We start from the raw sequence: 27,451 nt of genomic DNA on the forward strand, positions 1-27,451 counted from the left end.
CAAACACCCTAATATAACACCAATCCAAAGAATACAGCCCATTGCTCTTCCATTACTATATTGTACACTCCAGTTATCTTGACAGTGTTATGCCTTTACTCATCACGATCATTGTGTCAACTTTATTACTGTACTTGATTACAATACTATTACTACTCGCTTAAATGAATTACAGTTTACATCTTTTTTAAATCTTAAAAAATGATGCTCATTCATTGAACATCTTGAGTGAAATATTTCAACAAAGTACCATGTGGAAATTTTGAAACATACAGTATCACCATTTGGCCCCCTAATTTAGAGAATGGCCCACTTACTTAAACGATGGCAGTATATAAGAGTCTTGGAAAGTTGAGGATAGTCCAATTCACATAGGTTATCTGGCCTGGATAAATACTGTCTCTTGTGGAAATAACCCTGCTTCTTTTAAAGTTAAACTAAAGTCCAAGTAAGAAACTTCACGCCGGGGGAAATTTGTAACCAACTCGTATTGGTCATTGCTGTAGCCTTTACTGCCAACATACTTCACCAGAGCCTGTAAAGAGAAAACCACCTTGACATTCTAGCAAGTAATGATTGAAGGAGAGTAATATGTTATTAATGGGTGATGGGGTGTAACATGTTATTAATGGGTGATGGGGTGTAACATGTTATTAATGGGTGATGGGGTGTAACATGTTATTAATGGGTGATAGGGTGTAACATGTTATTAATGGGTGATGGGGTGTAACATGTTATTAATGGGTGATGGGGTGTAACATGTTATTAATGGGTGATCTCCCATTTTCTCCGTCACCTTGAACGCCATTCTCTTTTGTCGGGTCACCAGTATGGCTTTCGCCAGGCGAGATCTACTGGTGATCTACTCTCCTACTGCACCCATCTTTTGTCATCCTCTCTTAGGGATTATGGGGAAATTTTCGTAGTGGCCCTCGACATCTCCAAAGCATTTGACAGGGTATGGCACAAGTCTTCAATTTCATATGGAGAACCATCATTATGGGTGTAAACACTAATGAAAGCAATGCAGTCTCATACGTGCTTTGGCCATGCACAATCTGATTCACTTTTTTCTTTACCATCAGTGGTTACTGCTGCTGTACATTAAATATTAAAAATTAAAACATACAGTATAGTCTGGATTTACGCGGTTTTTGTTTACGCGTTTGGTCATTTACGGGGTGCCTTGCCAGAATGAAATGTTTTAATTACGAGGTAAATTTCATCATTTACGCGGGAAGCGGCGCGGACAGGGTGCGCACAAGGTAGCCCAGTCATCAAAACATTACCGAGTTCTTCACCCGCCACCCACCACAGCCGGCCCAAGTCAGTGATAGTGAGGGTATGGACTTTGAGGGGTTTGACAAAGAGGCCCTGCAAGCATCTGTGGTGGATAGTGATACAATTGATACAAGTGATACAGGTGAAGGCCAATAATCTGCCCTCTGCCTCGGAACCAACCCCCATCCCCGTGTGCCCAGCCATCTTTTCTACTAACGTAAGTGTTAAAAAACCTAATATTATTGATATTTCTCTTAAATATTAATTGTGTGTGCATACCATCATAAAATTAAGATGTTATTTTTACTACAACGTACGTATTGTGTCGGAAAAAGTGGAGTTTGAGGGTCGGCCCAGTCTCTATTTCAATTAATCCCATATGTTCTGTTATTTCGTTTACACGTTTCTGGTTTTACACGGACCTCCACAGGTTCAATTGACTGCGCAAATGCAGACTATACTGTATATTTTTTACATTAATTTTACTGCAGCAACAACCATAGTCTTATTTTCTTCAGTTTCAGACAGATAACTGTCATCAAGGGTGTAAACACTGAAGACAACAATGGTGCCCCGTCTCCTTTTGTAACCATATTATTATTGATTTATATTGCATATGGAGCACTTATAAACATTATTTAAAGAATATAATTTTAATTTTTTATTATTTTTTTTGTGGGGGGGGGGGTAAAAAGCCACACAAAAGATATGAAAAGGTCCACACTAGGGAATGCATCTCATTACTATTGCTTTATCTTAATGGTAATTAATGATTCACCTTACACTGCAATATTGGAGGACACATTACTGTCATTATTCGAGGCTTTACTGTACGCATAGTATTCACTCGAAATTACGAGTTGAAAAATATTTTATACCTTATGATAAATTTTTCCCCACTTTCTATATGTAAGATTGAGTCTTGATAAAATCACACAGGGAAAGGGGAAACAATGGAGAACCTTAGCTTTCGTCTTTATTCAAGACATCTTCAGAGGCAACTGAATTACAAAGACTAAGAGAGGCTTAACATGACTAGTTATGTCGCCCGTTCTTATAAGCTCTTCCTATGTTTGCGTTGTGTTGGTGTGTGGATTAGTGGATGTCATGATTTTGGCCTGACCTCATGTTTTGTAAGGTCACCCTGTGTACATAAGCCTATCTCAGTCTTTGTAATTCATTTGTCTCTGACGACGTCTTGAATAAAGACGAAAGCTAAGGTGCAACATTGTTTCCCTTTTCCCTGTGTGATTTTATCAAGATTTATCTTATCCATGATTCCATTGTGGATCTACATGAAGTAAGATTGAGTGTGTAACAAAGTAAATAAAATGAAGAAAATTACGTTCCTGTATATCTCCTTGAAATTACGAGTTGAAAAATAACCATAACATAGCAAATGGCTCACAGGTGGGGAATGGTTGGAAATACTGTACGTATCCTCGCCTGGCACGGAATTTTAATTTATTTATTTACTTATTTACTTATTGAGTTTTAAGGGGAATAGCCCACCCGGGTACAGGTCATCGACCGATAACAGGGCCTGGGGGCAAAAAAATAACACAAAAAAATATTAAAAGTAAAAGTAATAATACTAATAATAATAATAATAATAGTAAAATAGAGGAGAAAACTGTTAATCTACACCACAGAGATGGCAGAAAACCATTTTTTTTTTAAGTGAGACAGATTGTATGAATATGGAAACACAGAAGGCAGAGCATTCCACAGTTTGGCTGTGTGAGGAAAGAAGGATGCACTATAATGAGTTATTCTAGTGCAGCGGTTCTTAACCGTGGGCAGGGGGAACCCAGAGCAAAAATAAGGAATGGCTTTAACAGGTGTGTGTGTGTGTGTGTGTGTGTGTGTATGTCCTTACTTGGATTTCAAAAAGTCGTAAATGGTAACTACGTCAATCAAAATGTAAAATTCCACTAAAAGTGACTGAATTAAGGTAGTAATAATGTCGGGAACTGTAAATCAAGCTGTTGGGATTCCGACGATGTTTGGATCTACGTATCTTTGTGAGGCTGCATTTTCTGCACTGGTTTGCTGTCAAGACCAAATACAGAAACAAGCTGAACGTTGAACGGGGGCTTACGCTGCGATCTCTCTGGCACGTGGCACGTATTCAGGATCTGGTAGCTCAGAAGCAGTGTCAAAAATCTCACTAAATATGTTGTGTATTAACGAGTTGCTTATACAGACTCTTTTGAATAATTAAAGTTATTACAGTAACGAATGAAAAACTAGTCTCTCAATTTTCCTATTCAATTCACGAGGAAATCATTTTAGAATTTTTAGATTTAGAATTTTATATGAAGGAAGGAGAGGGGCGGGGGCATGGAGATGAGGACCAACTGCTATAGGGGGCGTGACCCTAAACAGGTTAAGAACCAATGTTCTAGTATGACCGACATCCACACAGAAACGGTGGGCACTACGGGCAAGACAAGTGTTACGAGCCCACGGCCTTGCTGTTGGTACACAGGACACCGAATCCACCGAACATTGCCTGTTAAAGTACCTGTAAAAGAGAGTGAAGCAACAATGCTGCTCATTTTAAATAGCTTGTTCCAGAAACCAGGACACCAGATAAATGGTCTCATACCTGTACTTACATCACAGTGCCATTGTTTAGTAGGAAAAGGAGATTAACCTTATATGTACAACAGCTTTCACTTTACCTAATTTATAATAACTAACAATATCTGTTTTGATATTTTTCTCAATCAGGTTGAGAGCACTTTTCTGTTATAGCACAAGTTTGTCTTAACCAAAAGAAACCTTCTCCCTCCCATTTGCTGCCACTCGTTCATTCTAGCTGATATGGCCTATGCTGATATGTACAGCATAGGTCTTATATCCACATTGTAGCAAGGGCATTTTCATAAATAACTCATCTCCAAACTGTTTGATTGTGTTGGAACACACTTGCTTCCTAGCTTACCATCCCTATCCTACCGCTGTACATTTTTTTTTTCATCAGTATTACGGTACCAATCTTTTGCATTCTCCCATAGCATGTATCTTGAAGACCTCTGGCCTACTGGTGTCTAAGGAAAGTGTCCACACTTCTGAGCCAAACAAAAATACTATACAGTACTGGCCATACATTCAATTTCAACAGCCTTTAATAATTACATTTAAACAAAAAATACAAGACCTAGCTTAATTCATGACACTGGCAAACTCTCAATAAAACAGATCCAGAGGTGACATATTATACTCTTGTAAGCAGTCAGGAAAAATAGATAGATTTAAGGGACACAACCATAAAATGTAAATTATCACAAGTGAACTTGATATAATTTCTTATAAGTACAATTCTTGAGAAATTTTAAAATAATCTGTTGAGTGAAATGGAAACCAATACATGGAACCAAAATGAGTTAACAGATAACAGATAATGGACATCGCCACACCACAATAAGATAGCATATACCGTACAGTACGGCTGTTTAAAGAATTTCAACATGAACCAACCATTAGTTTAGATGATGATGGCATGGACACAATATCTCTGGAACCATCTGGCAGTCTCAGCATCAACTTAGACTCTGGATCAGTTGGGGAGCCAAGATAAGATTTCCATCCCTCTTCACTGCTACTGCTCAAGTTTTCATTATCTGATGATTTTTCTTCATCGTGTACATTATTACTCTCGTTGTTTTTATCTTCGTCCACACTAGTGATGTTCTTATGTAAAACTTTATCACCATTGAATGTTCTCTTTGTAGTTTCCTTATTTGCAAGTTTATCTTCGACGGAATAATCGACTTCGTCAGTGTCAGAGTCGAATGTCTCCAGCGTATCCGAGTCTTCTTTCTCGTCCTCGTCAGCAGTTGTTGGAAGACTGGATTTACTACTCGTATCTTCAGCAAGTGAGGCTTTAATTGCGGCTTCTATCTGGGATGCCTCGTCAGCCTCCAAGATGCTGTCATTCATTTCCTGATAATATTGATTGTAATAATTATCGACAAGAAGGACTTACATACCATTACTCTCACATCAGTTTATTTATGTTAGAGGAAGAATCTATAAGCTTCTTGTTTATTCATTAATTTATACAAAATCTAATAGTGTGTTCATTTTTCTGTGAAGAAAAGTAATGCACACACCATACTCAAGCTTGATAAAGATAACAAGAAGTTTCTCATAAATTATTGTTCTTAAATTATTTTAGAATTTGAGCATAAACAAAATAAAATACTGTACGACTAGAGCATTCAAATTAAAAGCATGAAAAGACAGGGTTAAACCTATCCCTTCATAAATATTGTATGAATCTTAATCCCACTTCTGTCTTAACATATTTTACATATAATAACTATAGATTTAATAATACCGGTAATTGAAAATATGCTGTTGCTGACTTGGGGATTATTGGAGTGTTAGCAGATATTCTCAGTGTTCTACTGCAGGGAATATGGTAGTTTATAATTTGGAAGAGACTGGAACACCAGTGTGTAACATTTCCAGTACAGTTGTCCCATTAAATTATAAAGACTTCCAAGCCTCTAGCTTAAAAAGTCAAGGGTCCAACAAGTCTTCCCTTGTTAGTAAGTTTAACATTATTTTGTTATACATGTGTTTATAAAAAGATTTCAGTAATAGTTTTTACTACTAAAAGTTATTTTGTTATGCATGTGTTTATAAAAAGATTTCAGTAATAGTTTTTACTACTAAAAGTAACACTTGATTACTCAGAAGTTTTCAAAATGCTCAGACTCCTGACCTCAGAGTATCCATCAGCAAATTCTGTCTCTGCCTCATCATGTGAGTTTAACCACTGTGTGTAAGGGTTAAAATCTTGCACCACAGACCTGGGATCTCAAGTACTGTACCCAAAAGCCCTATGTAAGGGCGGTAACGAGCAGGATGATTGTTCGCCACCCGCTTGCTTGTTCGCGTCCCCCACTTGGGGGGATTAGACGGAGGTGAGAACGTCACTGCTGCCTCGCACACAGGCCAGATACTACCCAGCTGTCAGTACAGCTACACTACCCCGCTGTTCGTCAAATTCTGGTTGTGATCTCATCATAGGTCCTGGACTCGTGGGCTGTTTCCCCAGACCTTCACAAATCGACTGTCAATCTCCGGACACCTACCCCGACTACTACTGCGGCTGCCACATCATCGCCAGTTCCTCCATACCGTCCGTGCACCTGGCCATTTCTCCTGTGTAGCAAGACATCGCCCGCCAGCGCCGAGTGAGAGTGCTGACTTGACCTCCCACCCTGAGAGCGGATCACTTCTTTCCAGAGGACCGCCGCCGTAGGAAATAGCTGTTCATTGTTTGACTCCCTGAATTGTTTGACTCCATAATCGTTTGACTCCCGTAATTGTTATTTGATATTTGTTTGAGTGATGTCAGAGTTTTGTGTTATTTTTATAGTAAAGAGATGTCAATTTCGAACGGTTATTTGTTATCCCTCAGAAAACCATGGTTCTTGACTTTCCTTTTATAAGATCCTGATTAGGCTGGCAAGGGATTCATGTCCCTAAGTCCCAGGCCTTTACACTCTACATATAGAATTACCTTTTATACACTGTTTATATAACATGTAATGAATTCTTATGCTCCAGAGGTGATTTATTGTTTGCCTTGTGCATATTTCTTCTTTGGGAAGAATTAATACAAAAGACAGACATTATCTTAAAAGTCTGGCTTATAGCAATAGTTTTTAACCAGATTTTTTAAGGACAGAATCTTGAACACATGTCATATCATCAGGAATGTTCCATCAAGTAATAGAGTAGTGTATAATCCTCTTCTCAAAAGTTCAGGGGCCGCACACTCAAAACACCTCATCAGTTACGTAGAGTAGCAGAGATACAGTACTGTAACTTATGGACTCCTTACAGTCTCATAAATTTCTCATACTCAAAATTTAATTACAGTCCCATAAGCAGTCCGTAACTAATGTTTACCCTGTAAATTCAGTTCTCCTGTCTGAAGGTGTGGCAGTGCAGGAGCTAGTTGGCCAATCGTCACAATTAACAAAATCATCAACCAATCATAAGAGAAGGAGAAATCAGCTGAGATCGACGCACGTGATAGTTGCTAGACGTACTTCAAGATCCTTATGGTAGGTAATTCGTTAACCGAAATTTCGTTAATCGAACAGTTCGTTAACCGAGGAACCACTGTTTATACGGTACAGGGAACAGTTTTTGTGCGCCAATCAGCCAATTGAATCACCCACCAACGCTTCTCAGTTTAACTTTGTTTACAGTGGAGTGAACATCCAGTTTGTTGGTCTCTTGAATATTTTTGCATTTTTACATTAAAATTATTGGTCATTCTGAAATTTAATGAACATATTGATAATATACAGTGCAGAAATTATTATGAAACATGAAGAAGGCATTAGACCAACGCACTCTGTAAAGAATATGACATGTCATCATCGACTGCCTCAACAATCAGCTGTTTGATATGTAAACAAAGCTGCCAGGAATACGACAAACACCTCAAAGTAAGTTAAAATACAGTATTCTATTGTTTTTTATTTATTATTGTACAGTATAATATATAGTACAGTAACGTATTTAGTTTATATTTAATGATTTATTAATTCTATTACTGGTATACAGTACTTTGTATGTATACTTTTTCTGTGAGTTGGAACCAATTAGGGACCCAAATCCAGGTAGTAAATCGAAATGGTCGTAAGTTGGAAATGCTTAAATAATACTGTACATAGAAAATCGAAAATGGGTGTCTTTTTTTCTTCTCAGCACCACAAAACATTCACTTTTAAGCTTGCCAGCCATTTTAAAGTGAATTACAAAAGAAAATTTTGTTTGTGTACTGACTTTGGGACACGAAAATATGTAATTTAACCAAACTTTGGTACGACTGAGGCAGGTCGTAAGTGTGGGTGGTCGTCGTAAGTCAGGGTGGAGCTGTATTTAACTCTGATTCATGGGTACTTATTGGATACTTGGCAGAATAACTTGTTAAAACTTGGTCCTAACAAAGGCGGAGTCTAGGCAAAATGTTCACTTGACCTCATAATTGGCTTTCATTTAGATATTTACAGTTATACCACATTAATAAGGTCTATCTGCAAGTTTACTCAGTCAAAAATAAAAATTGTACCATAAATGTGGACAATAAAAATCTTCTATTTTGGTACAAATTACTTGAAAAATTGTAAGAAGACAAAAGCTGCGTCTCTTCCATTCAGCGAGAAACAGAAACACTCAAGCGTCTTCTTTTCGTAAAAAAAATTAACTACGGCAAACTGTAATATCGTATTTTAGTATGTTGATCTACAAAACATTTTCTTCATTATTCTATGATAAAACAAGTCTAACAAGCATTATTACAACATATATTATTAATTTTTCTTATGCAATCGGGAAATAGCAACTTACTATAAATGGGTTGAGCGTGTTACAGCACGTAAGGAGGTGCTGGGCTAGATTACGGGCTCACTTACGGAGTCCGCTGCCAACTATCTGTTTTGAGTACAGTATACCGATCAGAGACTGTAAGTCCAGTTACGGGGTAAACAAAGAGATACAGTCCCGTAAATGGTTTTGAGTATGCGGCCTCAGATGAATAAGTGTATGGTTGAACTGTTCCTTGATCAGATGAAAACACACAATACAAAAACTTTATGCTCATAGAGAAAGAAATAACTGGCATCCCATTGCATTTTGTAACAGAAGACTCCCCTAAAGCAAATAAAATTAAAAAATTGCACAGCAATTCGCATTTAAATTTTCTTAACTGTTTTACCCCTCGTTCCTTCAACTAGTGAAGATATGTATAAGATTAATACAATAATTCCTACTTAACTTATAGAACTTTTTAAATGAGTCAAAACACACCCACTGTACTTCTTTAATGTTTAAAACAGATTTTAAAGGTAACTATGGAAACAAAACAGCAACTAACCACTCTGGGTTTCTTGGGAGGTGGGGTACTCTCATCCAACCCCGGGTGAGCAGCTAAAAACTCTGTGACTAAGTCACAGAATGTAACAGCATCCAGCTTGTGCCACGTGATCAAACACTCTCCTGTCCTCGGGTCCAGTACTGCTACATGCGGCCACTCCGACACTTGGTAGAACATCATGTATCGCTGACCTTCTTCACTATCATGATAAACCTGGGACAAAAGACATTAAAATTGATCTGAACAATAAACAAATACATGGTAAAGTTCATTAACCTAAAGTGAATAATTGGGAATTGTATTGAAGAGGCAGTGGAGAAACTTGAGAAATGAAAGGAAGGAATAATCAAAGGGCCCGATAGTGAATGTGGCAAATACAAAAGTACTGATTAGTGGTGTGGGTGAGGGACCCTTGGCAGAAAGTGGAAAATGGCCAAGTGCTCTCTGTAAGAAATGTTGGCAGCTACCCAGTAATGTGCAAGAGGACCTCTCTGCATGATAGGAAAGGTGTAATGTATGCAACAGGAGTGAGAAGTGGGATGGACAGTTAAAAAGGATGTTATATGCAGGCTTAAGTGAGCTGACATGAGAATGGTGGGGTGGATGCTCAGAGCTATGAATGCAGCTGGGTACTGAGAGTATTGGTGAAGTTTTTGTAGAGGTTGACCGAGATGGTTACTGACATGAAAAAATGGATGAGACCAGCTGAGTCAAGAGGTTCAAGAGTCTAAATGTGGAAGGGAGGAGAGCTAGGAGTAGGCAAAGAATGCCAAGGGGAGAGGTTGTAATAAATTATATTAGTTAAGACCCTCACAAGAGAGCATGGAGAGCTGCTATCAGGTAATGCTGGCTAACCTACATAAACATGGAAAATGGCCATAAAACATTGATGATGATGGTGTGTTGGTGAGACAAGTCAAAGTAATAATGATGATAAAAGCTTAATTCTAGTTGAGAGGCGATTGAATGTAAAAACTGTACCTTCTTCAAGTGATTCTGCGAAAGATGAATGAACCATTTTGTAGTGATAGTGCCCAAGAGGAGTCAACCATTTTTAAGTGATATATCAAGTTATATCAGTTTCTGAGGCGTCAGCAATGCACAGGTACATGTTTAGGTATAAAGCACATGTGAAGTAACTCTCAAGTGGTGACAGTATCATAGATATTGTGTGGTGTTTTAAGAGAACCTGGAAATGTGTCTGTGTCTGTAATATACATACTGTATAAATAAGTGTATGTTCCACTGTATACATGTATATTTACCAGACATAGTGTAAATCTAGTTATTTGAATCATTAGCATATGCTTGAGGGTGAATGAACTAGATAACTTATCCTGTAAGAATGTAAGGTGGTTAGGTAGTTCGACGGTGCCATCCGCATGTGGCCCACACCATTGTGTCGTCACTCCTTCAAGTGTAGTTTTGATTGGCTGGTTCAGGGAAGGGAAACTCAGTCGGCCTTTTCACCATTCTGGGAACTGGCGCTTACTACAGCTACACCTGTCCCAGACTGATCATGTGTAATCACGAAGGTGGAAAGTTATTTGAAAAATAACTGTGAAAAGAACTAACCAACATTTAGTGCATGCCTATCAACCATCTTAGAAATATGAACGCATTGTTATTCACAATACAGGTCCACCACCGATTTTCTGGCACCCTTGGTTCCAAAGCCTCGCCAGATTATCCGTTTTGCCAGACCAACTGAGGTCAGGTTATAATAAATCAACAATACACCTCTGACCCACTACTGATACATCCCCCGTGTCTCTAAAGCACCAGGGGCTGCTAGAAACTTAAATTAAACAAATATTAAATGTAAATTAAATGTGAAAAAGCCATAATTTTGAGCAACATTACTGTACACACTATGTACTACACTGGACTAAAATTTTTATCTCTTGTGCAAACTAAGTGATGTTTATACTGTACTTGTTCAGCAATGCAAGTTATATTCCCCTAAGTCAAGTCAGTGCCATTTTATAAACAAAAAAATTTAAAACTTTCATAATCCTTGAGTAAGCATTAATCTCTCCTTCTGGCTGTTGACACTCCACCTCCCCCTCCTCCCAGCCAGACGGAGAAGGGTCTATGGGGGGTAAAAGTGACCATGACATCCCCCCCCCTCCAAATGGCTAATTCCAGTGTGGAGTGTGTGTGGATGTGCGTGTGTGTATGGTTGTGTGTGTGTGTGTATGGTTGTGTGTATGTATGTGGTTGTATGCATCTGTGTGGAGTGTGTGTGTCTGTGTGTGTGTGTGGGGGGGGTTCAAAATAAGTGGTTTACACTCAAATTAATCGCTCTCTTACAAGAATTTCAGCAATACAAGTTATATTCTCGTAAGTCAAGTCAGTGACATTTTATAAGTGTTAATGTATCCTCCGTGGGGGGGGGGGGTTAAAGTGACTGTGCCACCTCCCTCCCACAAGGGCCGTCTCACTGTTTGTCTACTGCACTGAACCATTCATGATACAATATTGCTTATTTGTTTTTCATTAATTAGTAGATACGTTACTGTAATAATCTGTGCTTATTAATACTTGTACCCTTCATATACAATACAGCACAGTATAGTTCTATGTATATACTGTACCTCATAGGTAAAAAATTATGTCATTCAAGACATATTCAGGTCATAAGACCCACTAATCCCCCACCCAACACTGGGTCGGGTTAGTAACGTGACCCAATAATCTCCCACCCAACCTTCATCGCAAGTGTTAAGACATGGTTAGTTATGTATTACAGTCAATTGAGTGAAGTGTGTAACAGAGACGTAACGATCGCCCAAGTGACTAACGAGCCGATCAGTGGTGAAGATAAAAGAAACAGTTCTGTTCACGCCCGTATCATAGTGCTTTTGTTTTTTTTAATATATTTATTTTACCAAACTTTTAAATAAAGTATTCGGGATTATAATAAAAAAAAAAAAGTTTTTGTGTCTAACGAAATTAGAACTGATTTTACTGACTCCGGTATCAACATTTCCTTTTTTTCATATAAAATAATGGGATTCCCATCACTATATCATATAGAAATATTTCGTTTAAGAATATCTTATTGGAAAAGTTTCATAGAGAATTTATTGAAGATCATTATGGTATCAAATTCATCTCCCTATCATGAGAACATAAGGAGTCTGCAATAGGCCGGTTGGCCTGCCGGGAATACAACATACACACCTCAAAGTAAGTTAAAATACAGTATTCTATTGTTTTTTATTTATATTGTACAGTTTACTGTACAGTACAGACCTGTATTTAGTTTATATTTAATGTTTTGTTAATTCTATTACTGGTATACAGTACCTTGTATGTATACTTGTTCTGTGAGTTGGAACCAATTACCCAATATCCCATTGATATAATAGATTCAGTTAATGAGTGACTCTGTGGAACGAATTGTGTTTGTTAACCGAGGACGGACGGACAGACGGACGCACGTACGCACACGGCAGTCCCTCGGTTAATGAACACAATTCGTTCCAGAAGGTCGTTCGTTAACTGAAAATTTCGTTAACCGGAACCATTGTTTCAATGGGATTTTGGGTAATTGGTTCCAGTTCACCGAAAATTACATACAAACTAAAAATAAATGAAGTAAAGTACACTTACTTTCAGGTGTGCATGTAGAAGGCTCCTGGTTGATGATGATGACGATGATGGGAATTAGAATGGGGGTGGAGGAGAAGAGAAGGCATTGGGGTGGATGAGAAGTCACCCCATGCTGCCATTTCACCCATAAAATTTTAGTTCACTTGGTGTAATTCAAGATTATTTTCTTTAAATCAACACTGCACTGCATAATATATTGTCAATATGTAAAATAAACTTCAGACTGACCAATAATTGTACTGTAAAAACGTAAAAATAGTTTATGTTCAAGAGAGTCTCAAGCAAGAAGCTTCCTCCACTGAGCAGGGACACACACTGACGCCATTTTGGGTGAGTCAAGTGGCTGTTTGGCGCGCTAAAAACTAGTTCCCTGTACTTCAATTATGTTAAATAATTGTTAAAATGACTAAAACTTTAATATAAGACTTAGAAATTATTGAATAGTACAACCTTCTTGATATTTACTCAAATGGTAACGAATTTCAGTCCTAAAACCGATTACTGTATTGGCGGACTAATACTACAGCTGGTGAGCAGGCGAAAACATGTTGGGAAAAATTCGTTAACCGAAATTTTTTTGTTAACCGAAGTGAAGAATCTTATGGAAGGTAATTCGTTAACCGAAATTTCGTTAACCGAGGGATCACTGTATAGTAAACCCTCACACTACTGGAGAGGTAGGGGGGAGAGGGTGTCTGGATGTGGCAATGTCCGGATGAACCAGGGGGTGAATACGAGTTAACGATAATCATAATATTGTACAAGGGTTTATTGATACAGGTAATAACAATAACAATAATACTGCAGTACAGTATTAATAATAATAGGTGGGGCCACCTGTCTGAAAAGGCCAAATATTCGTATCTTCCAGCGAATGTACAAAATAAAAAAGAAAAGATCAATAATGATATAAAAAGCACCAAACTGTATTTTACGGCATATAAGACACTACCCCTATTTTAGCAGTGAGTGTTTAGGGAAAAATTTGTGTGTATTTTCCTTCTGTAGCCATAGTTTTCTTAATAATATACTGTATTACTAACCTTTTGGTGAGAGATACTGGAGTTTGGGTTTTGGGTTTTTGTTCTCAAAATTATTAAAAAAAAGAAATACTGTACATATAAGAAACAGCGGTGATCAGTACATAAGATAATACAGACGGTATTGTGGATTGGAGATTACTGTACTGGGAGGGGGAAGGAGGGTTGCATTATCATCTGGGCCCATTTAAGCAGAGGGGAAGTAAACACAGCATACGGACTGAGAGAAAGACCGGATAAGAATTTGCCACGTCCATACGTCAGTCCAGACTGACCAAAATCCGGACTCAAAAGATCTGGAAGTGCGAAGGTTTACTGTACTGTATGTGTTGCGGGGACAATTTAGTCAGGAGCCGCATAAACACGAGTGGCCAACTGACTGCTGCCCATGAACAAGATCTACTGATGAATTTTTACAAGTCCTTCATTAATGTCTCTGTATTTAAAGAACAGAATGAATTTCACAAGCTTGCTTTAATAATCTCCAGGTAGATAAAAACAAATTTCTTTGAAACAGCTTGTCATATAACTAATAACAAATATACCTGCCAAAAAATGAAGTGTTCCTTAACGATGGTTTTAACTGCTGTATTGGACCAAACATCGCGGTTCAGGACTTGACACGGGAACTCGCTGGAATCTTGAACGTTAACCATCAACCAACGTTTCCTAGACACGCCTGCATCACGAGCCTGTGAAGGAGATCATGGTATTTCTATTACTGGATCATAATTATGTGGAGGGAAATGCTGAATGAACTACAAAAGATATCTGTTTTTATCTCTACTCCTCGCTTAATTTTGTGGATTGAATCAATTATTGTATATACTACAGGGGGGAGTGATAATAGTCAAGTGTAAAAAGTAACATGCTAAAATGAACAATAACCCACATACTGTATAGTACACTTGTCTATTACCTATAATAGTAATCATATAAGTATCCCATCATACTGAAGAATATTTCTGGGGACCCACAGAATTACTTACAGTCTGGAATGTGCCTCGATATATGAGATCAATAGGGGGTCTGAAGAGGTCCTCCAATGTCTTCATCTTCCGACGGTTACGATGTGCAGATACAACGGTGCTGCTGCTCGTGGAAGCCCCTGCTGCTGCTGCTGCCGCCTCGATAGCTGCTGCACCTGCTAGCAGCTCTTCTTCCTGACGCTCTACAGATTCAGACACTCTTCTCAGATACAGTATGTACGTACAAATAAAGATTCTGGCATAAAGGCAGAAAAATTCCCATATTGTAAGATATTAAGAAGTTGGTGCCTTACCTGGAATGACTTCATCAACTAGAGAGAAGAAAGACATACCTGTATGAGAAACAAATGATCTAAACAAGGCAGGTTCCAGCTTCCGTAATTTAGAATCAAGAAGACAGATAAGGACTTATCAGGATATGTTCTATTATCTGGCATGTTGCTCTAATTTAAATGCAAGAACCATTCATAACAACCACCTTTCAAAACATAATAAAGTTTTGAAAAATAAAAACTTCTTCATTTAAGAAAAAAATGACTAATATTTCTTAAATCTCCTTCCTTGAATTATTTTATGCATGTCTGATATTCAGACAATTAATATTATTTTTATCCTTAACCCCTAGTGTATGGGGTCACCTCTGAGGCGAATAAAATCGTCTGGTGTTAAGCTAATAAAATATTAAAAGTGGCATCCCCCATAGTGAAGGGGCTAAGAAAAATCATAAAGAAAATGCTACATACATATTCATACAATAATAGAGTTATGTAGATGCTGTACATTAAAATGTTAACAGATGTAAATGTGAAAAGAAAGTGGGTCTCATGTTTTTTATCTGACCTGTTGCTATGTCACCCATTTTTTTATAAGCTTTTCTTTCGTTTGCGGAGGAGGCAGAGCGTGAATTAGTGGATCCCATGTTATTGACCTGACCTGATGTTATGTAAGGTCACTCATTGTATATAAGCCTCTCTCAGTCCCTGTAAATTCAGTTGCCTCTGAAGATGTCTTGAATAAAGACGAAAGCTAAGGTGCTCCAGTGTAGTTAGTTGATCGGGAGGTAGCATTGCTCAACATACGTGGTGGCAGCAGGACACAGAGTGAGTGGGTGTAAACAAATCCAACGCGCCAAGTGACATGTGACGCATTTGCTGCAGAATATAATGAAATCACGCTCGATATTGTGAAATAATTTGGTAAATCGAGCATAAACAACGTAAATTCGATTTAGTGTAAATTTCAATTTAACGGAAATGGGGACTCGAATTAGTTCGTTAAATCGAGAAAATATTGTATTGTATTTGTAAATTTAAAAATAACTGTTGCAGGTATGACAATAATAGATAATAATGCTTGTACGGGTTCAGAAATGGTTACTGTTTACCTCTGAAGAGCTGGGTGCCTGCCATATGGATATTAATCATTTTGGGTTATCATCATCAGTACAGTAGTTATATATCGAGCTTTTATATTTACAATAATGATTTTTTTAATTAATTAAAAATGAAAAAAGCAAAACACATTTTTAATTCTGGAGTTGGATTAGGTCGAATTTAGCCTACTGGAGACAGCAACTGGGGGATTCATTAGCCTACGGGAGACCTCAACTTGACATAGGATGCAGGCCGATTCTTTTAGCCATTTTTCAGACAAAAAGTGCGTCTTATATGCCGTAAAATACTGCACAGGACTTCCACTCACGCCTCTCTCGGCCTAGTTGCCGGCTGCCAAGTGTACTGAGCAGGGGACGGAGTTTGGGTTGTGTGCCTCTGCCGACCGACCCTTAGCAACAGTTGCTAAGGGTCGGTCGGCAGAGGCAGCACATCCCCGCTCAGCTGTGGTGCAGTGTGTGCACTATCTTGTATAATTTTAGCTTTTTTATGCTTTCATTATTTTTCCTAAATATTCTCTGCTGAAATCACCTTGACAACCAGTGGCAAAGAGGATAAAAAAAACTTACAGCAGAGGTGGTTGTGTGGTGCACATTTAAACTGAAACAGGCCTAACCAGCCAAGTTGCCAGGAGCGCTACTGACAAACTGCTCACTGCTTCCACACTTACAATCACCTCCTACACAGAATTATTGTATATTCTCTTAATTTCTGAGTCACATTAGAGTTGTGAAATGATTTTTACACAACTTTTATAGTTTCAATACAGTGGGGTATGCTATAACGAACGGATCCTACTACAAATATTCCTATAATGAACGGTTTTACCTATAAAATTGAGAATACTATAACGAACGAAACTCCTACAACGAACATTATTTATTGCTTTTTTATTACAAGTATTAATGATATTGGTTATTTCAGGGGTTTAGATGCATATTTATTCACTTTTTTAAAATTTTTACAATTTTATATTATATTTTTCAGTGTTAAGTGGTTGTATTTGGGGGCCTGGAACGGATTAATCCTATAAAGAACGAATGCTATAACGCACAAGGTTCTAGAACCAATTAGATTCGTTATAGCATACCCCACTGTATATGTAACAATGGCAACATGCATTAAAATCTCTCCAGGCCCCAGCTGACTGGCATGTCAGTCAGCTGACTCCTGGTACAGCTCCCAGAAAAACGGAGTTTTTTAACAATTACTCTATTCTATACAAATGATGTGGCTTAGAAACAAAGAAAATATCAAATAAAACTGTTAAATAAGAAAAATGAAGAGCATGGGTGTGTAAGTGTGAGAAGTGAATGTGTCTGTAGAGGGTGGGCAGTAACTACGTCTCCTACTTACCAGCCTGGCTGCCACGTTTATTGTTGCTTTTAAAGAAACTATAAAAGTTGTCAAAAATCATTTCAATACTCTAATATGGCTTAGAAATATGGAAAATACAATATAAAACTATGAAATATGAAAAATATAATATAAAATTATATCATATGGAAATTATAACATAAAACTATAAAATATGAAAAAAAGAGCATATGTGGGAAGTAAATGTGTTAAGAGGTAATAGGTTACCGGGCTTTAAATATGTGATGTGATGTCACAGCATACACACCTACCACAGTGGCCGCCACACATCTGTGAGTCGGCTGAGCTGGGTAATTGCCTGAACTGTGTTGAGAGCTGGATGAGTGGGAGTTATGTGTGTGGAAGAACTTATTCTTTGTACACCAAATAATATACAGGTACTGTATACTGCTTCAATAAATGTGTGAAAAAAAAAAAAAAATAATAATATTAATAAAAAAAATAAAAAATAAAATAATGCGCTGCCATTTAGCAGGAGATGGTGAGTGAGTGGAGCAGTGAGTGACGAAACGTCAGCTGTAGCTCTCTCTCCCTCCCACCCTCAGCACTTGCTTCTAAACATAATGATTAATTCCCTTATGTTTTTGACCTTATGATAATTATTTATAATTTATTTTGGCACATACTGTGTGTGGTACACATTTTAACTGAAATAGGCCTAACCAGCCAAGTCGCCAGATGCGTTATTGACAGGTACATACATACTGTATAACCATGTACTTTATGGGTGATTTAAGGGATTTTCAAGGGTAATTTGGACTATACAGTGATCCCTCGGTGAACGAGATTTTGGTTAACGAATTACCTTCCATAAGATTCTTAACTTTGGTGAACGAGCAATCCCTCAATTAACGAGTTTTTAACGAGCGCCCCTCCACATGTTTTGGCTTACATTTGGCGATCCACCAGCTGTAGTATTAGTCTGCCAATACAGTAATCGGTTCTAGGGCAAATAAATTCCTTACTATTTTAGTAAATATCAAGAAGTTTGTACTATTCAATAATTTTAAAAGTTTAATATTATATTTTTTAGTCATTTTAACAATTATTGAACATAATTGAAGTATAGGAAGCTAGTTTTTTGCGCGCCAAACAGCCTGTCAACACACCATACAGGCGTCAGTCTCTGTGTCTTTTCAGTGGAGGTAACATCTTGCTTGAGACTCTCTTCAACTAAATGCTTTTTTCTGTGTTTCCAAGCAAATTATTGGTCAATTTGAAATTTATTTTACATATTGACAATAAATAATGCAGTGCAGTGTTGATTTAAAGAAAATAATCTTGAATTACACCAAGAGAACTAAAATTTTATGAGTGAAATGGCACCATGGGGTGACTTCTCTTCCACCCCAATGCCTTCTTTCCTCCCTTCTCCTCCACCCCTATTCTAATTCCCATCATCATCATCCAGGAGCCTTCTACATACACACCTCAAAGTAAGTGTACTTTTCTACCTTTTTTGTTGATTTTAGGCAATTTTCGGTGAGCTGGAACCAATTACCCAAAAAAACCCATTGAAATAGTGGTTTCGGTTTACGAGTTTTTCGGTTAACGAGCAACCTTCTGGAACGAATTGTGCTCGTTAACCGAGGGACCACTGTATGGAAAGTAGCCCCAGCATGAGATGCAACACAACTGTACAGGTATTTGGCCAACCTACAAATTCCACTGGTTGCATGTTATGAAATTATTTTGCATAGTACTAGTGATGATCCCTTATGCCTTGAGGATCCTAGAGCAGTATGAGAATGTTATTTTTTTGCCTGACCCTTTTCCTATACAGCACCCAGACTGTACAATTGGTTGCTGCATCCATGAAGCAGCTGATTTCTGTGGTGGGCTTCAAGAAACAACTTAAGACCTTTCTTGTTTTTTAAAGCTTATGATCCTGTAGAGAGTATGGTGATGGAGAATTACAGGGTATAAGAAGTGTTACAACTTAAGGATATACAATTGATACAAATCAAACTGTCACTTTTTGTATTTTTTGTAGTACTGTACAGTATTTATATTTATTCTCAGGTCCTTGACTTTATATTGTTTTGTGCATTAGTGAATTCTTTAGAAAAACTGGCACTTTTGAGAAACAAAAGACCAGCTACTATTATTATTATTATTATTATAATTATTATTATTATTGCAAAGAATAATAACACTTCTGCATGGTTCAAACGACCCCTAGTCCCAAGTGGCTCAAACTAACCTATATTAATCAATATGACTGAGGGCTGCTAGAACGTGGCCCAAAACCTAATACAGCCACTCCTCGACTTACGACGGGGTTAGGGACCAAAATCCAGGTCATAAGTCGAATTGGTGGTAAGTCGAAAATGCAAAAATAATACATAGAAAATCTAAAATGGAGGTCTCTTTTTCTTCTCAGCACCACAAAACTCTCACTTTTAAGCTTGCCAGCCATTTTAAATGGAATTACAAACGAAAATTTTGTCAGTACACAGCGCAATCACTAACGTCGGGACTCGAAAATACGTAATTTGAAAAATTTTTGGTACAACTGGGGCGGTCGTATGTCCGGGTGGTCGTAAGTCGAGGAGTGGCTGTATTTAGGCTTGATCAAAGCCCAGTTGTCTGCTGCAGCTCACAGTCAGCTGGACACTCCAGTGTTATACTGGAAACTGCACAATGGGGAAGCATTACAATAAAACAGATTAGTACAAGAACACTTACTTGTTTCTGCTTCAAAGTCACGAAATTTGTCAAAAACAGATCGTGCTACTCTACGTCTCCCTCGAAATGTAAAGGCAAGTTCATCTGGCCCCTCTACCAGTACTTCTTGCCTCTGTGGTATGGGAGCTCGCACCTCTTCCTCCTCATCCTTGACAGTGTTGAGAGAATATGAGAGAAAAAGTTATGTTTAGTTAAGGTATACAGGTACAGTATCCTCGTTTAGCTTTAATTCGCTTTACCAATAAATTTTTTTGCACCCTTTCTTACTTAACATTAGTTCAACATTCAGTTTGGTGATAGCTTGACTCACTGTGAAGGGTGAAAAACTGGGGATGAGGTGGCACGTGACTGCATGTTACCATTGTTACATGTAACGAAACTATAAAAGTTGTGGAAAAATTACAAAACTATACTCTAATGTGACTTGGAAATAATTAAAAAAAAAAATTATAAAACAAGAAAAATAAAGAGCATGGGTATGTAGCGCATCAGACACACAAACGTCTCGAGTCAGTTGGGCGACTGCCCAGCTGAACTGTGTTGCGTCGCCCAGAGGATAGTATGAGTGTGGAAGGAACTATTTTTTTTAACATAAAATATGTGCTATTGATAATATGATATGCTATGTATCAATTTTATTGTTTATCATAGCACATTTGGTCTTTTTTGACTTATGCAATTTGACATTTTTTGAAACAGGCCCACTTTGTGCTCACTAAATCTTTAACTCTGAATCTCATCGTTTAAACAGAAGTTGGGTGTTAATAAATCAATTGTTTAACTTCGAAACTGTTTTTAACAAACTTGTTTATTATAATTATTACTGATATTATTATTAGGGAGTACCCTATTCAGTGTTTACTGCCCTGCCGTTTGAACCTATTGTTTGTTCTCCGTGATTCGTTGTTATCCTTCGTTTAGTGATAATTTCGTTTAACATAAGGTTTTTCAGGAATGCAACCCCCATCATTAAATGAGGGACACCTGTATGTATCAGGTTTAATCATAATATAATTTCCTGTGAGATACAATGAAAATCCCTAAAGGGAAAGTGGGTTGTGACCTAGACACAAACCAGCAACCCTTAGGACAAAAGGTAAGTGATGTGCAGTACTGTACCCGGTCAGCTGCCACAGGAGATAATAGCTGTCATCACATCACACTAATATATTACTGTGATATTTTTGGATCACCCTAACACTGCAGTACATACAGACATGATAAAGAGATACAGTACTGTATATACTCTTCACAAAAGATGAGTACTGTACTGTACTACATAATTTCATTATTATCATATGGGTCTAAATGAAAATAATGTTCAAGATACATTTGCCTCATGGAAAGTGAGACAGTTTGTGGTCGATTGAGACATCTGGCATCTCCTCGGGGTAGCAGATAGCATCAGAATGTTCATTCACGAATAAATACTACCTATTATCTCAAGGATGTGCCAGATGTCTCATTTAGCAAAAAAAAAAATCACTTCCTATGATGCCAACTGTACAACTTGAAATACCTCTAATATAACTTGACCTGCTCAACTTTGCTGGCAGAAAGTTCAGAATAAATTTTTGTGTATTGTTTATAAAATTTCATGCCTTTAAAATAAATAAATAAAACTAATACTCATTTCAAATACATTGTTACAGTGGTTGACTCACAGGCATGCTAGAGGCTCCCCTTGCTCCATCAATCGCACTGTCAGAGTTGGATGAAGCAGAGGCACCGTGAATGCCTTCCATGTGCATGTTGATTGCCATTTCTAAATTGTTTCCACATGCTTCTAAGAGACTGGTGGCAAGTGATTTGTCAGCACCTAAAATAACATATAGATATAACATTTAATTATAAAGCTCTTAAAAAATTCAGTTTGGGAGTCATAAAAATTTTTCACTCTTCCAAGCTGTTTCCACATATAACACCATAGACACGCCTATCATTCTCTGCAACACATGTATTCTAGTATTGTGATGCTTTTAATCTTAACTCAATTACTGCTGCCCTATTATAGTCTACCACTCCTCCCTTATGGGACTTCTCTTTTTCTTAATTTCAAGGAAAAACACATTTTGAAAGTGGCATCAAACAGAATTATCTTCTCACAAGACAGCAGTAAGACACTCATTATCTCATATATATATACTGTATATCCGAAAACCGAAACACTCTGAAAACCCAAAGTTTTTTGTGGAGCTATTTTTTTTTACAGGGATTAGCCCACCCAGGCATAGATCACTGACCCACATCGGGGCCTGGGGGGCGAAAATGTAATAGTAATACTAATTATAATAATAATAATAATTATAATAATAATGCCTGTAATTATTCATAGTAAATAAAAATTTTAATTAAAAAATACACCAAAATAAAATAATAATGATAACAATAATACTGTATTAATAAAATAATAATAATAATAATAATAATAATAATAATAATAATAATAATAATAATAATAATAATACTGTAATAAAGAAATACAAGAATGAAAAAAAGATAAAAAGTGAGTAACACGACTTAGACCTATGAATTATTATTATTACCTGTATTATTATTATTATTATTATTATTATAATTATTATATTTTCGCCCCCCAGGCCCCACTGTGGGTCAGTGACTTGTGCCCGGATGGGCTAATACAAAAAAAAAATAAAAAATAACTAACCATTCTCAAAACCGAAAAATTCCGATATCCGAAATGCCTCTGGTCCCAAGGATTTCGGATAAGGGATTGTCAACCTTTAACACTATTTCACCATGAGTGCGTTCTGGTTGCATAATTGTCCAATATAGGCGAAGAATGCGAGAACTATATTTGACCATGACTCTGGCGACATTTGGCATTTATTTCGCCATGAGTCAATCATCGTGTAGCTATAGAGGTAATTATTGACAAATGACCCGCGGCCAATTTTTCATAGAAAACGATTATAAAAACGCTGCAATTTCACTGTTTTATAGTGGACACTATCGTAGTTTGTGCAAATGTGTTAAAAAGTTGTTATTTCTAAATTAAACCTACCCTTAGTTGATATGAAAAACAAGCAACAGAAACATTATTAGAAGACCTCACCAACCTAACCCAACAAACCTACCTAACTTCCTTGCCGGGGCTCTGCCCCCTGAACCCCCTGGTGTATTGTAGCCCCTCCAGACCACACCTGTATATTAAATAGAAAGAACTTACTATGATATGGTGTAATATTACGTTTTTGTGGATGTGAGAGCAGCCGCCCGTATGGAACGACTCGTAAGCATACACTGAGCAGCTGCATTGATCTGGCCCCCGGCGGTGGAGTGTTTTGAAATTCGTCAATATGATTGGCTGTTTACATCCTGGGATGAGACCTCACCACCGCATTACCACCAAGAAGTCAAAGTAGTGCCCACCAAGGCGCCCAATTATCAACCAAACAAAGCATTTGCACAAAAAATGATTATCATATCAGAACTCACTGATAAAATTATAGTAAGAAAATAAACATCAAAACAGTTAACACGTCTGCGGGTCTCAGTTGTCAATATTAACCGCTATAAACATACATAACCAGAAGGGGTTGTTCGATTTTAGTCATTTTTTCCAGAGATGTTCTTATCATTATAAAAGAGGAAACATTTACTTGAATGCAATAGAACTTAACCCAACCAACCAAAGAAACCTAACTAACTTCCTAACCGAAGGCAGACCCCCGTCATAATAAACAAAAAGTACTTTGCCAATCAGAGCGGACTCACAGTAAAATAACATCAGTAGGAATTTAGCAGGTCACAGCAAAATATCCACATGTAAATTTATTCAGGCTAAAATGGAGGACTTCACTGCCGCTTCCCCGTCTCAGTAACAGTAAGTTCGGTCAATTTATGATAGGAGCCAGGTTTCAATTTTTCCATAAAAAATACATTTTCCTGAAGTTCATGTTGTGATTCGAACAAATCCGACCTTCGTTACTGGTGCTAACACCCTAACCTAACCTACAATGCAAGACATTAAACATATACTGTATTTGTTTGGAAGAACAAATACTGTCAATGTATACAGACTTAACAACATCAACCTAGAGAAGTCGACTTGTGAAAGAGACTTAGGGGTACTTGTAAGCCCGGACCTATGGCCTAGAAAACAGTGTGTTAATGTTCAAAATAAGGCAGAGTACAGTATTAGGTTTTATATCTAGAAGTGTAAGTAATAAGAGTGCAGAGGTCTTCTTGCAACTATATCTTGCGCTAGTCAGATCACACCTCGATTATGCAGTTCAGTTCTGGCACCCTTATTATAGAATGGATATCAATTCACTGGAGTCGGTGCAGCGAAGAATGACGAAAATGATTCCGGGACTTAGAAACCTTCCATATCAAGATAGGTTAAAGAAGCTAAACTTGCATTCCCTAGAAAGACGAAGAGTGCGGGGAGACATGATAGAAGTACATATTTAAGTGGGTGAAAGGAATCAATAAAGGAGATATAGATAAAGTTCTTATAATATCCGAGCAGGATAGGACTCGTAGCAACGGATTTAAGTTGGATAAGTTTAGGTTTAGGATGGATAGGAAAGAACTGGTTCACAAATAGGGTGGTGGACGAGTGGAACAAGCTTAGCATCTTTGTAGTAAGTGCTGGAATGCTGGAAAGTTTTAAAAGGAGGCTAGATAGATTCATGGATGATAGAGAGTGGTAGTAACTCTCGACAGGAGCTGCCATGCACAGGCCAACCGGCTTATTGCAGACTCCTTATTTTCTTATGTTCTTATATTTCGAACATGCCCCACATTTCCCATAATGCATCCTTCTCATCAGTTCATTGTTTACCTATTACCGAGAACAGAGTTCAAGGGGATGTTGTGTTTTTTTTTTAACTCGCTATATGTTATTTCTTGTCAGCGCAGAAGTGTCATAGAAATAATTTCTTATTTTTGTTAGGTAATGTGGCTGCAAACAATAAAATAGTGGAATTCGAAACCTGGTTACTATCCTAAACTGACAGTAAATTTATGTTAAGTTAAGGTTAGGTTCGGTTAGGGTTAGATATATCTAGCTAGCTAGCTAGGATTCCATTCAAGCATTAGCGGTTGCATCAGTGCCAAAAATAGATCACATTAAAATGTACATGGTTGTTCCCATTGGCACAGTTGTGTTAGCGTTATGTGTTTGCAGTACATGTCAATCGCTCCCTGTAGCAATTGAAAATGCAAACGCACTGCAAACATGTGAATTGACTCCTAGCTTTATTCTTGTTAGCCCTTTTCAGTTCCTTAGTTCAATTACAGTAAATTATTTAGTGACCATCTTTGTGGAGTCCTTCCTGCTTTTATATTGACTTATCTATACTGTATATACACCAGTTGGCCAAAATTTTACCATGAGGTCTTATCAGTATAAACAATAAAATATTTCCACAGTGGTATTAAAAACTGGGGCCCTTTATGTGCGGTTGTTATAGCACGTCTGTAATATACAAGACCAGTGTAAGTCATGCTTTACCCTACCAAATTATATTCATAATAATGAGCAAATTACCTTATACAGAACCCAAACTTCGGCTATTTTAATACAATAAAACAATTAGAAAATTCACAAGAATTGGTTTATGATGAATAAATATCTGGACGTCATTTGGAACCTCTAAGTCTAGTGAAGAATCTCGTGCCAGTACTTCACTCTCACCACTTGTGTTAATCACCTCAGCTTCAGTAGTACCTGTGATGGTGCAGAACTCGTCTATGAGCGTCCTGTTGGACCTGGAGGCTTTATTAGGCGGCATTTCGTAATGTTGCTTCTGCCAGTTGTGTAGTAATCTCCTCCACCCGCCTCTTGTTCACTACCACAGAGTACAGGCTCACCGCCGCCATGAAGAATCTCGTGCCAGTACTTCACTCTCACCACTTGTGTTAATCACCTCAGCTTCAGTAGTACCTGTGATGGTGCAGAACTCGTCTATGAGCGTCCTGTTGGACCTGGAGGCTTTATTAGGCGGCATTTCGTAATGTTGCTTCTGCCAGTTGTGTAGTAATCTCCTCCACCCGCCTCTTGTTCACTACCACAGAGTACAGGCTCACCGCCGCCATCACCAGCACCACTGCCACCACACGCCTTCCTCCTCAGTTATTATACAGTTTAATCTTCAAGTTTATCTTTATTAAAGTCATTTGTTTAATATATTAACAAGCTAAAATATTCAGACATACAGCAGTAGGACTTATTATAGGAGTGATCACGTTCTGTGCCTCGTATTTTGTATTTTTGGGGGAGGCATTACTTTTTGTTTGTCCAAAATAATGCAGCTTTATATAGATTTCTTCTGCGTTATGGAACATGATATATATTTCGAATATTTTTTATCTTGAATTCATGCAAAGATAATGAGAGAAAGACAACCAAAGATTGCAGAATGACACAACTGGCACATTCTTATAACATTTACCGCGCCTAACACCAGAAGGCACTAAGATCACTGTTATGATGTTACCTTTGTCAATCAATTAGATTACCGTGCTCAAGATGAGGGATGACGACGACAATCCTCCACTCTGACGTATTCGGGCTCTTTTTTTTTTACCAATTCTCCAAGATTTTGTTTCTGGGGACGCCTTTAATTTCATTCATCCATCCATCCCAGTCTTTGCCTTCACCTACCAAACAGAGAGATACTGTAGTGGATTTCTCCCCTACAAACCCTGTTTGTCGCTGCATAGCCGACCCCGCGAATTCCCCAGTGTGTGCCTCGTGGTCTAGGTCAACCAGCTCCGCCCACGGATCGGGGGTCAACTACTAAGCCACGCCAACCCCCGCTATTTAAGACCTGACCTCGTGGTGATCTCTCTCTTTCTACCAACACCAACCAGCCAGCAACACCTACTCCTCCGCCGCTGCCACAGGCTGGTCCTCCTCCGAGCATCCTCACCAACCAACTCTCTTCTTCTAGCTACAGCCGCAGCAAGCTACACCTCCTCCGCCTGCCTGGCGGTCCTCGCTCCCGCCGGAGAGCATGGCGACCCACAAGCTGTCCTCCTCTGAGCACACTCAGTTAGTCACAGACAAAACTCAGTCACAGACAACACTCAGCTCGTTACAGACAACACTCAGTTAGTCACAGACAAAACTCAGCTAGTCACAGACAACACTCAGCTCGTCACAAACAACTCAGTCACTGACAA

The 27,451-nt window shown here is 38.0% G+C and overlaps 1 protein-coding gene across 3 annotated transcripts; it reads right to left on the reverse strand.

The window, feature by feature from the left end:
- Positions 1 to 191: 191 nt before the first annotated feature.
- Positions 192 to 26,678, reverse strand: LOC121864612 (UBX domain-containing protein 7-like). Of its 3 annotated transcripts, none has more exons than XM_042363700.1 (8): positions 26,211 to 26,678; positions 21,961 to 22,115; positions 20,297 to 20,444; positions 14,841 to 15,022; positions 14,397 to 14,543; positions 9,194 to 9,406; positions 4,768 to 5,232; positions 192 to 535 (listed from the first exon to the last, which is right to left on the reverse strand). In XM_042363700.1, the coding sequence occupies exons 1-8, from the start codon at positions 26,272 to 26,274 to the stop codon at positions 377 to 379; spliced, it is 1,533 nt and encodes a 510-aa protein (XP_042219634.1). In that variant the 5' UTR covers positions 26,275 to 26,678; the 3' UTR covers positions 192 to 376. The 3 variants fall into 3 exon arrangements, with proteins under 3 accessions (XP_042219634.1, XP_042219633.1, XP_042219635.1); XM_042363699.1 differs by lacking the exon at positions 26,211 to 26,678 and adding an exon at positions 25,995 to 26,140; XM_042363701.1 differs by lacking the exon at positions 26,211 to 26,678 and adding an exon at positions 25,978 to 26,138.
- Between the last annotated feature and the right edge of the window lie 773 nt (positions 26,679 to 27,451).

The sequence above is a fragment of the Homarus americanus genome, unplaced genomic scaffold (assembly GCF_018991925.1).
Source record: "Homarus americanus isolate GMGI-L3 unplaced genomic scaffold, GMGI_Hamer_2.0 scaffold57965, whole genome shotgun sequence".
Classification (NCBI taxonomy): Eukaryota; Metazoa; Arthropoda; class Malacostraca; order Decapoda; family Nephropidae; genus Homarus; species Homarus americanus.

What these genes read in the sequence shown, in the direction of transcription:
- LOC121864612 (XM_042363700.1), bottom strand. Translation starts at nt 26,274, where the DNA reads ATGCCGCCTAATAAAGCCTCCAGGTCCAACAGGACGCTCATAGACGAG. An exon ending in GGGGAGCCTCTAGCATGCCT is followed by an intron (nt 20,445 to 21,960) that starts GTGAGTCAACCA and finishes AACACTGTCAAG; the next exon opens with GATGAGGAGGAAGAGGTGCG. An exon ending in CATCATCATCTAAACTAATG is followed by an intron (nt 536 to 4,767) that starts GTTGGTTCATGT and finishes TTCTCTTTACAG; the next exon opens with GCTCTGGTGAAGTATGTTGG.